Raw genomic sequence first — 17,835 nt, forward strand, 5'->3', positions numbered from 1 at the left:
TGGTCCCAATTCCTTTGCAGAGGGAATATATCACACAGATTCCTCCAGAACACACACTTATATATTCTTCTCCAAAAAGCTGTTGGGGAAAGCAACCCTTCAGAAGGGGCTTCTGACCCAACTGTACAGAAATCCTCTGAGAATAAGAAATCAGAGACAGTTCACAACACTGATCATTGAACTCCTTCAACTCACTCTACATCAGATTTTGCAGGTTCTCACCCAAGAAAGACACACACGTGCCCAATTATTTAGGTGCATGTTCTTGCCACAGGAACAAATTAACATGTTCCCCTCAAGGAACTGAACTACAAGAATATTATGTACAATCACGAGTAGATGAATGTTCTAACAGCAACACAAAGCATCATTCACTCAATATTCTTTGGCTAAAAAAGGGGCAGAAAAGGTAGAAATAAGGAAGAAAATTAGTAAATGTGTATTTTTATTACTACTCACTATAATAAACCATGGACACAGCTGGTCCTTGGCTCAGGAAGCACAAAACTTTCAAAGGCTGTTAGAGAAAACAACAGCAATATTTTCACCTTGAACTATCCAAAGCCAAATAAAGGTGTGCAATAATGAGAAATTACAAACCACCTGGTTATTCCTGCCACCAACAAAGCTCAAAGGAAACCAAAAAGTAGGATATTTCCTACTGAAGCCAGTAATGGGGTAATTTCAAGCTGGTTTAGTTAAAAACTGGCAAGTAAAGGTACATACACAGGGCACAAACAGCATCTTCTCATTTTCTTGGTGGCCTCGTTATGCTTATTAATATTTTAGTGAAACACTTGTTCACCCCTTCCAAACAGGGAATTATGGTGACATAATTTATTCCTTGTGCTTTACACTGATATAGTTGGTATAACCACATTTTACTGCTGCTTTTAAGTGTTCCTTATGTGTGCAGCCAAAACCACAGCCAGAGCTTTACTCTCCACACAGCAGTGCTGGGTCAATACGTTACTGCCCAATCTTTTCTTAGTTTTCTCCCCTTTTTTTTAAAATCAGGACCAAGAATTTCCACTTGGTTCCGATATTTGTTATTGCATTTGATATTTGTTGCATTGCATGATTGCATTGCATTTGATATTTGTTTCCAACTGGTACTTCCTACACCTCAAAACCACTTTTATTATATACTGATACTTAATTTTCCAGTTTAGATGAATTTACTAATAAGGAGCCTTAGAAATGGTAAGTATTTCCAAATGAACAGGCAGAAAATTAACTTTTTACATTCTTCTGCATTAAAATAGTAATTTTAGGGGTGGTGGTAGTAGGTTTGTTTTTTTTTTATAATTGTGTATTTTCTGCTTCCGTGATTTTTGATCCAAGTGGGAACGACAAGTGAATTCCTCCAAAAACTGGTAGCTTGGAAAGGGCAGATACCACGAGCACTGTCTCTAGGAGAGAAAGCCAGCAGAATGCAACTGTTCCTCTTCCCATTCCACAATCAATCCATCAGCCCACACATCCAGAGGTGTTGCACCAAGGCAGCCACCAGGGAAAAGCATCCCTGTGCTGGAGAATTCCCACTCTCTCTGCCAGGGCTGGAATTGCTGCAACAGGGGACTCGGGGAGGTGGGAGCGGAGGCACAAAAACAGGCAAAGCAGGAGAGAATTCCAGGGGTAATGGACACAAATCCAAGAGAAATCAAGCCTTGCTTTCCACTTTAAGTGAGGGTTGCAGGGTCTGCTGGTGCTGTTCCCCAGGACTGGGGTTCAGAGAAACAAAAACCCATCTGACAAATGCTCTTGCCATTGAAAGGCTCCCAGAGTGTGCAGGGAGGGAAGAGCTGATGCAGCACGTGCCCGAGGCATTATCTCCTGCAAAGTAAGAGCTCTGGTGTTTATTGGATAGTTTATGTGATTATAAGACATGATTCTATGATTATACAATACTTTTAGCTAGACCTTAATCTACAGTCCTGCAAAAATGTTGTGTCACGTAACTTTTCCACTGACAAGTATTTATAGACAGAAATTATAATAAAGTACTGCTCGCAGTAAAAAAATCTCAATATACTTCATATTTTAAGCTGTAGTAAAATATGAGGATTTCAACAATAAATGTGGTCACATGCCTGTTACAATATCACATTTTAATAACACAATTACCTGCAAAACCAAACTGGAGTTGATCAGAAACTCACATTACAAGTTTCTAATTGATTTCCATTACATCTCTATTTTGCAGATCAAGCAGCTGCAGCATTCAACTTCTACATGACTTTACCTAAAGACACTTTTATTTTTTGTTCCTCACTTAGAACACAGACCAATCTACCAGACTGTAGAAACTACCGTCTGAAAAAAACACCAATTTTCCATATGTTTTAGTTTTACAGGAATAGGTAGTTTAAGAAAAATATCACTGTATGCCACACCACTTTTGTGAAATAAGGATGAATTAAAACACATTGTAATCTAATACATATGGCATACATGCATTTTTTTAATTATTAACTTCTATTTTGCTTCACCACTGAAAATGTATACTCATCAATTCTTCTATACTGATGTTAGTCTATAAACTACTCAGAGGTATTAAATCTTCTACTACAAAAAGTATTCACTTGATTTACACCAATTCCCTTTCTTCCTTAAGATGAAAAAAGTCAGAAACAAAAGTCCCCACAGACTAAAACTGTGTGTCTCAGGAAAATGAAGAATTAGCTGTTCACAGCTCCATGACATGGTTACAAAGGAATGTCAGGAGTATCTGATTTACAGATTAACATAAATCCCTACTGGGTGAACAATTTTACCTTAATTCTGAGACATACAGCTGAATATATGGGGATAATTCACAAAACTGATATAATATTATTATTATTATTATTAGCCAAAATATATGAAGGGAGACGTGGACACTTTGTCTTTTCCACTCAAGGAAAAAATGTGGTGCAGGTAAAATGAGATTAGAGAATTGGAAATTTAGGAATAGGATTACAGAACAGTTACACCTCAAGAATATTCTGTTTAAGGCAGCTCTTGAATAACTGGTACTGCAAGGGGCACCAAACCCTATCCTGACAAGTCAAGAGCAGTCAGATGAACTTTTATGCAGAATTGTTTAATCTGATTCTTCAGGAGAAAATCTGTGAGTGAATAAAATACAAAACCTACACCACAGGAAATGTCACAAATTCTTTTTTCTTACATTTATACAGTATTAAAAGTGGATCAAAAGACAAACAGCATTCCTGTGAACTGTCAAGTGTATATTAAATCTGATTGTAGGATCCTACAGGGTCTCTGCAACAACACAACCCATCCCAGGGAAGAATTCACAAGACTGGCTTTTCAGAGGTGTATTATTAAAATCTTCCATTTAATCTGTCTTCACTTTAAATGCCAGTGCAGCTATTATGATTTTTAATACTATCAAGTAATAAAGAGACATGAAAATACCCATCTGCTGAGCAAACACAAGGTCTTAACTCCTGCAATTAAATGCCTGGAGGCAACTGCTTGTATCTAATTCTTGTGTTTTATTGATCTCACCCACAGGTCTAAGTGGTTCCTGTAAAGCCAACTGCACTTTACAGAATCCCAAAAATTCACTGTATAACACATTATATGGAGGTGAAAACACAATTCCTCAAGTACATTTTCATCTAGAACCCAGAGACAAAAGTCAAACTGAGATTTTGAGATTTCTCCCCTTGTGCAACCTAATAGCTACCAAGCATTGCAAATCTCCAAAGCAAGGAGAGAGGAAGAAGGGAAAAAAAAAAAAAAGAAAAAAGGGCACTAAATGAAACATTGGGCAAAGGGGAAAAAGTACTGAGAATAAAACAGTGAACAAGATAGAAAATTAAAGTAAGCTACAGCAGAATGAGAAAGAATTACACTATAAAAAGATACAGCAAAGAGACATGAGAAACTCCTGAGGAAAGACATATGCAAAATACTGAGCACAGCATATAAAATTCAGCAGTGGAAGATTTAAATCTACAAGTTCAGTCTTGATGAAAGCGTCTCAAGAGAAAAATGCAAACGGTTCTGAGCCAGAACACAGAAGCAAAATTCTCAAATATGCACCAAACCATATTTCTCTGAGAGGAATTACAATACACAAAAATTCCAATTATGTGCAAAATTATCATTAGCAATACTTTACAACCATACAACCCCCCAGATCAGTCTGTTATTATCTACAAGAATGTCTGTGTTGTGGTCAAATTTCTGTTTAGAGATCTCATATCTGTCTTTGTAGGAGAGATCTATTTTAATAGAGAGGTTGTGGGAACATCCATCATTTCAGCCTTCTCTCTGAATAATAATATTCTGTAATCTGTGATGATTATTTTTGCCATTATATAATCCAGTTTTCCCAGAAATATTAATACATGAATGTTGTTCGAACACGTCAGGATTCAAAAAGCACCGAAATTTGTACAGAAATACTACAATATACACTGAGTTGTTCTCCTTGTAGCAAGTCTTATCAACAGCTCTTGAAGGTTTTGGGATATTCATATTCTATCAATGTCACAATAATTTCTTGGAGAGTGCAAACAGCTGTATCAATGTGTATTTATGTCATCAAGCCACGTAATGTAACAAGGAATAATGTAAGTTTGCAGCTGTATCAAATTGCTTCTATGACACACAGCAATATAGATTTTTTTTTTTCTTCTGTGGCACATTCAAAGAATGATACTAATGCCTTCCTGGAGCTAGACAAGATGCTAATGTCTCTCTGAATTGGCTTTTAAGAGAGAACAGAGATATAAACCAGAGGAAAAAATCAACCATTGTGACCCCAAACTGAGGAAGGGCAGGAAAAGCAAAGCTGAGCAGTGTGTGAAGCTCTGATGAACAGAACACCAGCAATACTCTGCTCAGCCAGAAACACCCCAGCAAAGGGCACAGCCTTTGCTTTAAGTTAAACCTACATGAACAGCACCCTGGAATTCTTTGCATCTGCCTAATTCTGCTAAAACTGCCTGATGGGATCTCTGCAATTTTTTTCCTAATAAATACAAAAAATCCCCCGTTGCTCCTGTATCTGTGTGCTAACATCAGAGACAGTCACATTACATACAGACATAAAACCATCCAAAGAAGTCAAAAGACAACAGTCCAATTTTCCCATTTATAATTTAGGGAACAATAATCTGTTTTCTATCTACCAGGGACAGTGTCCACTTTGGACTGATGGCTGAAGCTGCAGATATTTGCTTGTTATTTTGAAATCCTAGTTTGTCTAAACCATGCTCAAATTGCAAATTTTCTGATTAAAATGATTTATTCAGATCCAAGACCGAACAAGACTTCATTATAAAAATAATGCAACTCTAATATCAAAAACCCAGTCGTGCTGGATTAAACAATCCTCTGTGCCTTGTGCCCCATATCCACAGGAACTGTGCTGGGATCATTCACAGAAACTACCACCAATGGCTCAACTCTTCACATGAAGCAAACTGAACATCATCTGCATAATATAATAATAATAATTTGAACACGTCCATATTTACATTTAACCAATATAAGTAGCAATGCAGACATAATTTACTCTGGATAAAGTTCTGGAATTGCTGCATTTGATCAATTAATTTTCCTTAACACAATAATGATGACTCTTTCTCATGACACTCTTAAGAAAGTATCCAACCTTAAATTCTATGTACAGCAGAATGCTAATTGCATCAGCTGTATCTGCAGTGCCTATTGGATAAATATTGCTGATAAATCACTGAAATCTAATTAAAGGTTATTATACCTTTGGTTTTCTTTCCAGTTAGTTTTTAAGAGAAAAGAGATAACAGATGCATTTTTAAACAAACAAAAACCTCCCCCCAAAAAAAACAAGTTCTGGCTTAAGAATTCCTATTGCTAGAAATGTATAAACCACATTGCTGTACCACACTGCATATTAAATAGAGTTTAATTTCGTTTGAGGTAGAAACAAGGAAGAAAAATGAAGACTGAAGAGCACGAAAATTATAATAAAGCACTTAAATTTTTGTGGAAGGACTTTAAATACTTAATGATTTATATATATATATTTTTGGTAAGAAACAAAAGCAGAATTCATGGTTACCATAGTTACACATACTCTTTGTTGTGTTTCAATGCCACATGATCTGATTCAAAGTAATACACATCAGGCTCTTCCTCATCCTCCTCTGCAGTGTGGATGTTGGCACTCTCTTTGGCAGATGGAACATATCCAGCAACAAGCCTAGTCTCAGAAAGTGGCTTTCTTAGTCCATCACTCCCATGATCCCCCGCATTACAATTCCTCTCTTTTTCGTTCTGTTTAATTTCTTCGGACTTTTTGGGAGATCCATTGATATTATTATTATTATTAATACCTACAGGGACACTCTTTTCAGTAGGACTAAGGTTATTCTCCTCCACCTGTCCGTTTTCTCTACAGGGGGAGTTATTTTTAGTGGGGCTGCTTCTGGCAGGGGCAGCCCTTCGGGGGGAAGTTCTCAGCGTGTATCTGTGTTCTTGGAGTTCCAACATCGACGTCGCCGGGGCTGGGACACAGTTCAGCACTGAAGGATGTGCTTCAGGTTCCCCTGAGATTGATGCACTGTCATGATGAGCACTGGGGTTGCTATTGGTGTTTTCAGCACACTGTTCCTTAGAGGCACTACTATCTCCTACAACATCCACCTCCTCCTCCGAATCCCTTAACAAAGATGGCTGGAGTTCAGAAAAGGACCCTGGAGCTGGCTCGTACGCCTGACCACCACGCTCCTCAGGCGAGCAGTCATTTATTATTTTGTGGTCCTCTAACTTTACCTGTTCTTGGGAGTTTGTGCAAGGCACATAATGGTCTACAACGCTGTCCTCTTTGCTGCTGTTGAGCAACAACGAAGAAGGGGCAAATGAGTTTCCATTTTCTGCTACTGTTTTGTCCTTGGGCGGGCGGGAACCAGCACTGTTCTGCTTTGTGTTCCCATCGAGCTGACAGTCATCACAGTTCAGAGAATTGGAGTCTCTCTCACCGACTCCATTGACAGTCTGATAACCTGCAACCTCTTCGACGACTGCAGAGTTATTAAACCCTTCTGCACAGACATTCACCTTTTTAACTTCCCTTTTCTCACAATCATCCAGTAGAAGACAGCGGCAAGCTCGCTTAGTCCCCGCGGGGGCTGCGTCATTGTCCGACACCAAGCTCTTGTGCTCCAATGGCTCCTTCTCAGCCTTGGGAGGCAAGTCTTCCTCGGAGCTGTTGGGTGCCTCGGAGCGCAGGCAGCGCTTAATTCTCTTCAGAACGGGCGAGACGGGCTCTGCTGGCTTTTTGTCGCTGTTTTCCACAGTTTGTTTGTCACCATTGTCCTTCTCCGAGGCAGACAGCCCTCTCTTCCTGGGGCTCACCCACGATTCCCGAGCGCTCTGCTGTTTCAGATCAGCAGTTCTCCCCCCGTTGCTGCCCTTCTGGGTTTGCACAGACTCTGGCCTCTTCTTTGGTGACCTGGATCGGATCTGAGGGTGGGGTGAAACCTCCTCTGGGTGAGCGATGCTCCGGTTCCTCAATGTTCTACCACAAAAGTTTTCATCCAAACCATTTAAACCCACTGTAGATCTTGTCACACGAGTAGATCGAGAAGCAGCCATACTATGGCGAGTCCCCTAAAGTATGTTCATCCTGATCCACTCATTGGAAAACCTTCAACAAAATGGAAACAAAACAGTCACAAAAATCCTTAAAAACCACCTCTGGACACAGCAAATCTAAAGAATATTTTGTCACAAAGGTACCAATGTAAAACTGAGCAAGCCCATGCAATGTATTCACACCACTTCTTCCTGTGCTGTTTCTTTAGGTCATTAAAAAGTTTTCCATCCCAGCTACAAAGTAGCTGACTTGGTATCTGTGGTTGTTCTGGCTTTAGTACTTGTGTGGGAATGTTGTTCATATTTATGCCTTATGCAAGGCTGGAATGTGCCATTTAGGCTCTAGTTACTAAAATACACTGGTTTTATGTATTGTACCTGTGTTATAAAGTATTGGTATTATTATCTGTTCAAGTAAGAGGTAGGAGATTGCATTCTTAATATCCCACAGTTTCCAGTTACATGGTTTCACACACTGAGAAGTAAACCATTAAAATCACATTTGCTTGCTCATTTGTTGCTTAAAGCAAAACCCAATCACTTATTAATGAGAATTGCAATTCTAATTTAACAGGGAATTAAAAAAATAGAGCACGCACCAGTAAAAAAATACTTACAGCCATTAAGAGTAAAAATGAAATAAAACAACATTTCTGAATGAGAATCATACAATCATTCCACTTGGAAAGGACTTGGGAGGAAACCCTGTCCAACCTGCTGTTCAAATGAACATCAGGACTGAATTCAGATGTAGTTACAGGGGACACTGTCCACCAGCTGGGTCTTCAAAAAGCACAGATATTCCACAACTTCTCCAGGCAATCTGTGCCAGTGTTTGCATTTATAATGAAAATATTTTTTTCTTATCCCCAGGTGTATTTTTGCATCACTTATAACAAAAAGCCTGGCTCTCTCAGCAATCTCCTCTGAGGTATCAGGTGCTTTCCCAAGTCTCCTCCCCTTTTAAACTTCCCATGAGATGAATCATCACCGACATCAGATTTAAGTAAATTCAAACTCAAAGCTGAGTTTCAAACACCCCATTAGAGGGTGTCTGCACTTCACATTTCAGGGTGAAATGCGAGAGTACTCGACAACCTCAAAATAACATTTTTAAGAGAGATCAGTTCAGTCTTACCCTTCTATTCATTTAGTCTTTAAAAATTCCAGTGTCAAACTGCACATCACCAGAGATCTGTCACAACAGCCATGCTAATGAACAGATTCACATTTGTGCATAATGCCATCCCTTCCCTTTTTCATCTACCAAATCCCAGGTTATACAGACCTGTTCCACTGACATAGGATGTGAAGCCTTAAAATTTTAAATATGGAATCAAACCTTTCCCACGTTACTTAGAAAGGCTGAAAACGACAAAGGGAGAAAATTGTTTCAAGAGGTGTTTTTCATTTTCAGCAAAGGAGATAAAAAAAAGAACATAAATTCTCACAAATCTACTATTGAAGTGTCACGTGGTCCTGGCACGGAAAAGAGAGAACAGCACAAGACCAGCACACTCAACCAATACACCTCAAATCAATACCAATAAAATAAACTAAACAAAATTCAAATGCATGCTTTGGTTAGGAATTACTCCTGCACTCAACAGACATTAGAAACCATGTGTCAGAATAAACCTTTACTGGTATGTGACTTTCTAAAGAAACAGACCTTAACATGACAAGATAAAAAGTTATTGTTTGCTTAGTACAACTGTAAAAAACTTACCATTGCAAAGCTAGAAGAAATATAAACTTCTGGCATTTCATAGAGCAGACTCTGTGCCACTCAAATAACATCAATCACCATTGCTGATATCCATGGTGTGATCCAAGTGCTTTACTAGTTTATGCCATCACATTAACAAGACTTTGAAAACTGTTGAGAGAAAGATAAAGATATCAATAAAACACTTAAATCATTGCAAATGAAAAATGCAACAGGGCATAAAAAGAGTAAAAGCTTTTTTAAGAAGAAATTATCAATTTTAGGAGTGTCCTACCTAAAGAAAGAACAGGATGCTATAAAGTAATTAAGAATGTGAAATACTAATTTAGGTTTCAAATGTAAAACATCTTTCTTGGTAGTTTCTAAGTTATTTCTCTGTATCACACACTAAATGTGTAAGCAAATGAACAGTCATGTGTTCAAACCTCAGAAGATATTTGAAGAGACACAAGAAAACAAGCAGTGAAAGGTATTACAGCTAATGAGTTATGAAATGCATTGTCAAATGTATTTTGTAATTAGATACACAGCGAAAAACAATTATTTCTGCTCTTTAATTTTAATTAACTGAGCAGAACTCTGAACGTATCTTGGCTCCAAATCCCTGAACAACCTTCTCCTCCACAACAGGACTGAAATGCTTTCTGGAGTTCACATCCAAGGAAAACAATATATATATATATTGGATACTCTGTTTATAGTGAACATGAAATAACTCAGATATTGAAAGACAGAAATAAATCTATAGATCACAAAGTCAGACAATGCCTTCTGCTGTCACCAGTTTGGGCATCTTTGTCAGTGCCCAATGGCTATGACTTGAAAAAACATCAGCAATCCCATGTAACAGAACACCCACTGCTCTGGAGGCACCATAAATCACTAAAGAATTGTGGGTACTGAAGCTTTCCTCATGTTCTGTTGACTTCATAAAAAAGAGTTGATTTTCATCTCGACAATTCAAACACCTCACGATGTGAAACACAAGCTGGCAGGTTCCTCCACATTTTTCTTTCTACAGTTTTTATATTTAGATAACTGGAAACTGTCTTTACTCCCATCCTAGTTATGATTTCAGAGCGGTAAGAGCAGAAAATGAATTCACTATTAAGTTGCCAGCTCAAAATATAAACTAAATAAGAAAAGAGATTAATTAAGTCTAGTTGTAGTGAAATTCAATAACAAAAGAGGTTTCCACAGTGATGTTACATGAAGTATCATAAATTCCATTATGTAGATAACTAAATCAAAGCAGGTTTCAATTATTCAGTGGGATTTCTTAATTTAACAAGCAGCAGAGAACTACCATGATAATAAGAGAAATAAAGAATGGCAAAAGAAGAAGGCAAGGAAAACCACTTGAAAATGCAAGTTACTCAAAACCCATATTATTGCCTTTCCTAAAGATCCCTTTAACTGACTGGAAAGACACACATGGAGATACCAAAAGTAAGGAACAAACAACACACCTCAACAAAAACACCAAAGCCCAGCAACTTTGTTAAAAATCAAAAAATACAGAAAAAAAATCTGTAAACAAAATATAACAGTGAGTCAATCAAGAGATCTAATCTCTGAATTTTTAATTACTTCCCCAGTCCCTAAGTAAAGAACATTCTCCTCAGTTGTTTCAGGAATTGCTGCAATAGTAATGTCAGTGTTTTGCCAGATCTGTACAACTCATCTCTCCTGATGTTCTTATTTTACTCCCAGCAGGGAAGACACAACCCCTGCTGGGCCTGTTTGCCTTTGGGGAGAGCAAAAGCATTTTAGACACAGCAAAAAGGTTGTGTGAACATCACAAGGGGAGAAACCAAGGCGGGGGAAAGAACTTCTACCCAGGCAGGATTTTTTTGTTCAGCAGCAGTTTGAGGGGAGGGAATAATTATTTTAAAAAACTGGAAACTTTAAGCAGGATACAATGAAATGATTGCACTTTAATTACAGCTCAAGACCCAGAAAACAACATTCACAAGGCCTTATCAAGTGAATGATTAAATAATTTTTGCCAAAAGTTTCCCTGGAAAAACTGTCTTGAAAATTAACTATTATTCCTTGACATTGCATAACCAATTACAATGATTTGTTTTCACACAGAACAACCACATCTTCCAGGGCACAGAAATCCATGGAAGAGCAATTTAATGTTTTGGACACCACTCATTTTAGAAGCTACTTATGAGCTGGAATAAGGAGTGCAAGGGAAACTAAAGATGCTTTTAGATCTAAGCCCTTCTTCAGGGAGCCACATCAACATTTAATGAAGAACATTGGAATAATGTGATAAAAACTCCAAGTTTGAAGGCGAGAATCAGCTAAGAAACAACATATTCTGGTTCCACTAAAAATGAATCCTGTCTATCTGGGAATGAAATATGAGCCCAGTTGTTTAAAGGAATGAAGAAACGTGGGTACAGTTAAAAGTATGGTCAACGTGGCCCTAAACTAGAAAAGAAACAATGAGAGAAGTGGTCAATAAATGAACACACGGGGTGTAAACAAGACCTGAAAGCAGCAAAGCAACAAAAACCACTACTAGAACTGTGGTGGAGCTTTTTATATACGTGGAACTTATGATGGATAAATTAACATTACATACAACATTAAACAAAAAACAAAAAAGTTGTGTACTGGGGGTGGGGGTTCAGTCAAAAGACTTCTTGGTCACACTCATTGCTGTCGTCAGAACTTGGGAGGCCTTAATGTATATTCCTTTTCTAAAATGTATTTTATTCTTTTTAAAAAAGAATAAAATCTGTGCCAGATTTTCCATTACCTTTTTCAACTTGTAACACTTCAGAACAGACATTACTTTTACACAAATCTTTCTAAAACCAGAAGATTTTCTGGGAAAGAAAACAAGTCCACACATATCTGTGCCAATTACAATAATGTGGGATTTGAGAGTGTAAGACTGTGCATAATTTACCTAGTTTGAGACAATGTACACTCAATTATCCTATATTTCATCCCAAAACATTTAATTTTGAAACCCTGTCTCATTGACCTCATGATTTTCTAGACTTAATATAACTGTATTAAAATACCTGTGACTTTAGGTAAGACAACAGCCAAGTCTGCCATGTTCCTGCCCCTTCTGGGTTTGCATTTTCCACAGATAATTACACCAAAAGTATCCTGAATGAGCTTTTGTGTTTGCTTAGAGACACCCTGATCATTGCACCATTACCTTCTCATCAGCAATACACTCCAGACTCTGTTATTTCAGTGATAAAAACCAATTTGTCCATTTTAAGCATGCCTGGCACCACTTTAGTATCTCAAAAGCAAAGAATATTCAGAAATGGCTTAAAACTAATAAATAAAAGTGGTGGATCTCTGTGGTATAAAACAGCAGTTCTTAAATTCTCTGCAGAGCAGTGGCAGGTTACTTAAAACAGTGCATTTTTTTTTTGCCCAAGACAAAAAAAATTTAAAAAAGCACCTCTGAAAAGAAGAGAATCTGCCCAGCCACGGGATTATCAGGATTTGGGATTATCTCCACAGGGAATGTATATCACTGCCTAACAAAGTAGTACTACTAAATTAGGGATGAATTTCATTTCCCAAATTCTATTCACAGTCTATCACATCTAGAGCTCGCCAGCAGCTCTTCCCACACATCCTGAGCTTTGCAGAACTACATTAGCAAGGAACCAGTTTTCTGGAAACAGCATTTTTCTGATTTTACATTACATCAAAATAAGTAATACTTTCAAATGATAGCAATAACCTCCACCAAAAGACATCATGAAGATCTTACCTGAAATAATGTATAACAATAAGCAGCTTAAAGCTATAATGAAAGGTGAAATGCAATAAAAATAAATAAATGGTGCTGGAATTACTCTGAGATTTCAGCTGTCTCAGACACAGGGAGGTTATATTACATATGGTCAAAATACAGAATGGGACTAATTATAGTGTATATAAAAGGATAGCAAGATAAAATAAAGAAAATTAAAAAAAGTAGAAAGTAGGAAGAACTTTTCAACAGGTTTTAAAAGCTAGCAAACTAACAAGGGAGATGTTTTACTCAAAATTAAAACTGGCTAAGAACCAAATTGGATAGTTCAATATGAGATTTTTCTTCCTTAAAATAGATGGGTTCACCAGGGTAGACAAACCTATTCTCAAGTAAGAGGAGGAAAAAAATAAAGGCATCACCCCTCTTCCAGCCAAACATTCCAGGACAACATTGCAAAATTACTTCCCATAAAACTAAATATGAATTATACAATGTGACTCTGCAGAAGGACTCCAGAACAGTAACCACTGTATCAAATTTCTTCTCCTTAAAGTCTAAACCACTTAAACTGCTTTCAGTTTCTTGTATCTTGGCCAAATTAGACTTTGTGCTGAAATTATACACTGAAGCATCTGTCTCAGGCTGATATTCCCACCCTACTGTCTCTCCCCTGAATTCCCAGTCAAAATAATTAGTCATTTCTGTGCACAAATATGGAAATTATTTTAAACCCCTCTTGCTGCTTAAGACACATCTGACTGTTTCTTCAAGAGGCTTTTCTACCTCCATATTTTGGAGTGAGAATCTGGAATTTGGAATGGGTGGAGAAGCATTTGCCTGAAAACAAAATTGCTGGTGGAGCTAAGCTGAAGGCAGGCTCAGGGGAATGGACAGGTAGGGAGAGCAGCTAACAATAAATGACATTCCACAACCAAATAGTGTGTTAATTTTAAATGTGTCATCTTAACTAATTCAAAACATGCAAAAAACCGATCAATTACTGTAACATCATTTAATACAAATTGCATTTATCCTGAATGAAGAGAAGGCTTTAGCTAAACACCCTTGCTGAACTTACTTTATTGACTCATAGTAGTCAATAAATACTACTAATACATAGTCAATGAAGTCACTGTTGTCTGATACAATTAACTTATCAAGAAAATTAAAATCAGACTATGAATGAAATAACTTCCATGTCCCAGTTAACCTCATTTATTGCCCATCCCTCTGTATCCTTATCATCCCACCTACCCACTCCACTTTATCATTCCAGGTGAAAGGCCCACTCTAAATTATAATATACCTTTTTCATCTGAAACCATTCAATTACTAATTAGCTTTCCTGTTATCCAAAGAACATCTCCTCTGCAGGATTACCAACACATGTGACTAACATCTTGGAGATACATTAAATCACACTGGTTCTTCAAAAGCTCATTATAAAATTAATTACACTAACTTGATTACAGTAACCACTTATCAAAATGTTCCTCCAGCAGAATAGACTCCAATATTATTTAATCTCTTAACCACAGCCAGATATAGTTTTATATAAATAGGAAAAATATTATTTCCTAAAGAAGTTATTATTGCAACACACAGAAAATATCTAGCATAAAAAAAATTGCTTTTTCCAATAGGTAGGCTGCAATTGTAAGGGGCCATCAAGTACTTAATAATCCTGCTAACAGTTTACAGATGAAAAGGAAGTTGATGGAGAAAAGCAATGCTCCTAAAACCTCCAAGATAAGCCAGTTTTCTCTTTTTTGTAGAATTACTACTCTGATTTGCTGTTGGAGCAGTGACTACAAACATGCCACCCTCTGAAGTCCACTGCAAAGTGCATATTGGATGAAACACTGTATAAAACATTCTTATCCCTGATGATTTTCAGTCAAGGGCATGCATTTGAAATGCACCAATTAATACAGCTTTTTATATGCAAAATTCCAGCAGCAGCTCCAGAAGACTGGGAAGTGTGTCATGATGACAAAGTGACACACAGCAGAGAGTTTGGAAAGGGGCACAGGAGGCAAATTCCAGTGTGTACATGCCCTGAGCACACTGTTTGCAAACCACGGATAGCAGGTAATGCTGGGCTCAAACCCCCTTTAAAAGAGGACTCAACTTCTGTAAGAGCTGCAAACTCTCGACAGTTCTGAGGTGTTGACTCCCAGATAAATTTAGGGGGGTTGCCAAGTTGGCCAAAGGCTTCAAATACTACTCAGTGACAACAGTAAAGAGGGACACCTAAAGGTGTCTGAATTATATATATACTATACATATATATATAAAATATATAATTATATATACATTTATAAATATAATTATAAATATATATTATATTATATAACATATATATTATATAATTCTGAACTATAGCTCTGAATGCTTAAAACACATTCTGGACAGACTGAGGGCACAGAGGGAACCCAGAACTACCCCAAAATCCACAAAGAAAACCAATGCACCTTGTCCCAGCCAAGCAGTGGCCCTGCTGGGTCTCCTCACCCAGTCCATTTTTGTGCACCCAGAATTCCAGGCATCCCAGAATTCCAGGCATTCCAAAATTCCAGGCATCCCTTGCCACAGCAGCTGACACTGCCTTTCATTCCAGCACCAGCCTCCACATCACCAGACGTTGCTCTCACATGCAAGGGGCTCTACAAAGTCATGGCACAGCTTATAAAACAATGTCAGCTTTAACCTCGAATTTAAACACAGCAGTAGCTGCTGCCATCAAATCACAAAATCATTTTGGTTGGAAAAGACCCTGAAGATCATTGTGTCCAACTGGAAAGGACTTGCCTTGTGCCTGGTTTGGACTGGCAGTCATTTCTACGAGCTCCTGTGGCTGGACTAAGACTGACTCTGACACATTAATACAACTGTATTACACCAAGTCACATCTCTGGTGTGCAGCCAGCAGGGAAACATCTATATCCTACAAAAACTGCCTGAGATGCTACAGCTGTTGAAATGTTTCATTACTACACCTCTGTGATGGCACCTCAACGCTGTGGCAGTTCTCAAAATAGTGATCTGCAGCAAAAGGACCCATCCTTCCTTTTTATTCCAGCCTTCCATGCAGGATATTATTTATTTTCATGGTCTAACTGCAGATGGGCTTTCAAGCAGTTCTGAGCACATTCCTGCTCTGGGAGCTGTGTGTCAGCACCACCTCACCAACAGTGACCCTCTCTCTCCTCAGGAGCACTTGAAGGCAGACACAAAAATTTTCTCCCAAAACTGCAGCTCTCAGCACTCATAAAGGTCTCACAATTTATTCCAAATTCTGCTTTATAACTGACACTGAGCTTGTCAAGCAGAGGTTTCACCCCCCTCTGGAGTCTGACATTCTCACTCTATGTTCACTCTGGATTTAAGTGCTCTGAATAAGAAGGTTGTTATACATAATCCAGTCTACTTGACCTGGAAGTTTCAACTGGTGAGTACTGAAGGTGTTTTAAATGCATTAGGAAAAATTAGGAACCACATTTTTTAAAAGCTCTTAAAAGAACAGAGAGCAGCTCCCTTCTGCTGTACTGCTGTCCTGTCTGTGGGCACAGGAAACCAGACCTGCAATATGAACATTACCATGTATCCTTTCCTTTAATTACAGTATAACTGCTGGTAATAGGGGCCTTTATTTGAAAATACATAAACTTTGTTATAAGAGTGGTCCCAGTTCAATTAGTACATTACTTTTTCTAGGTGCTTCTATTTACATCCAGCTACTTTCAGACAGAATAGCTGGCCACAATTTTCTTGATTTAACAGTACAGTGGTAGTCTAGTTAACTTTTTTATTCTAATATATATAATCCAAACAGAACTACGATTGCATCATGTGCAATTTTGTTTTCCTTGATTGCCATTTTGCTTTCTTCTCTTGCTTGCTCAGAAGGTCTTTGTAGGCCAGTGCATTCACTGATAAACAATATGCTGCATTTAATTTTCTAGGTTCTCTGTGCTCTGCCTGGTCTATGCTGACATTACCAACTGGAAATACAAAGGAAGTTCTGTCTGGCCTACATTTACATTTAAAATCTCAGCCTTTTAGTTACTTTCACTTTCTCAACATGAACATCTTTTTCAGTTGAACACTTTGGCATTAAATGTCATTGCTGCCCTGTAAAAATCCAGGCAGTTGTTTGTTCTCTTCCTACAGCTCTTTGCTCTTCCTGAGACCACTGACAAATAACCTTTAGGTTGGTTTGCTCCACTTTCATTTCTCACCTAGATGCAGGCCTGCTCGTAGGTTCTGCAGTTCCTGCAGCCCTTAGCACAGTTAAAATTCAGACCAGTCTGATTCACACTTTTTTACTCTTTCAAAGTCACAAATTTATTCTCCTGAAAGGTTAAGCCAGAAGATACAACTTTTCACATAGTGCCACTACGCATCAGCTGCTTCCTCTCCATGCATCTTATTAACTTGCTAAATATACATATTTTATAGATTTAAAAGGCATTGCCAAGTATTTCTGAGACTTTACAGTGTTACTCTAAGCCTACCATTAACCTGTCAACACAATGCTGAATTATAGCTACAGTTTACCCTCTAGATGGTTTTCTTTTTGCTTCTTTTATTCAACTTCGTGATACAAGGAATACTCAAGTATTCTGCTTTGATTCCTATTGTTCATCAGGGTTTTGTTTTGCAACACTCAGTTTATGATTTCCTGCAGCTAGGTGAGACAATTTACTGTCAAACCTCTGCTCACCGTTCAAGCAGAAAATGAAAGACTGCCTAGCAA

General features: G+C 37.9%; 1 protein-coding gene across 2 annotated transcripts in view; it reads right to left on the bottom strand.

Annotated features, from left to right (window-relative positions):
* ZZZ3 (zinc finger ZZ-type containing 3) overlaps nucleotides 1-17,835 on the bottom strand; it is a 49,585-nt gene that overhangs the window by 19,835 nt on the left and 11,915 nt on the right. For both annotated transcript variants that reach the window (XM_027683266.1, XM_027683265.1), the window contains exons 2-3: nucleotides 9,329-9,478; nucleotides 6,080-7,651 (exon numbers count right to left, since the gene is read on the bottom strand). In XM_027683266.1, coding sequence (XP_027539067.1) covers nucleotides 6,080-7,599 — 1,520 coding nt within the window. In that variant the 5' untranslated portion in view covers nucleotides 7,600-7,651; nucleotides 9,329-9,478. The remainder of the gene's footprint in view (nucleotides 1-6,079; nucleotides 7,652-9,328; nucleotides 9,479-17,835) is intronic.

This window comes from Neopelma chrysocephalum, unplaced genomic scaffold (genome assembly GCF_003984885.1).
Source record: "Neopelma chrysocephalum unplaced genomic scaffold, ASM398488v2 Primary Assembly neopelma1_64, whole genome shotgun sequence".
Lineage (NCBI taxonomy): Eukaryota > Metazoa > Chordata > Aves > Passeriformes > Pipridae > Neopelma > Neopelma chrysocephalum.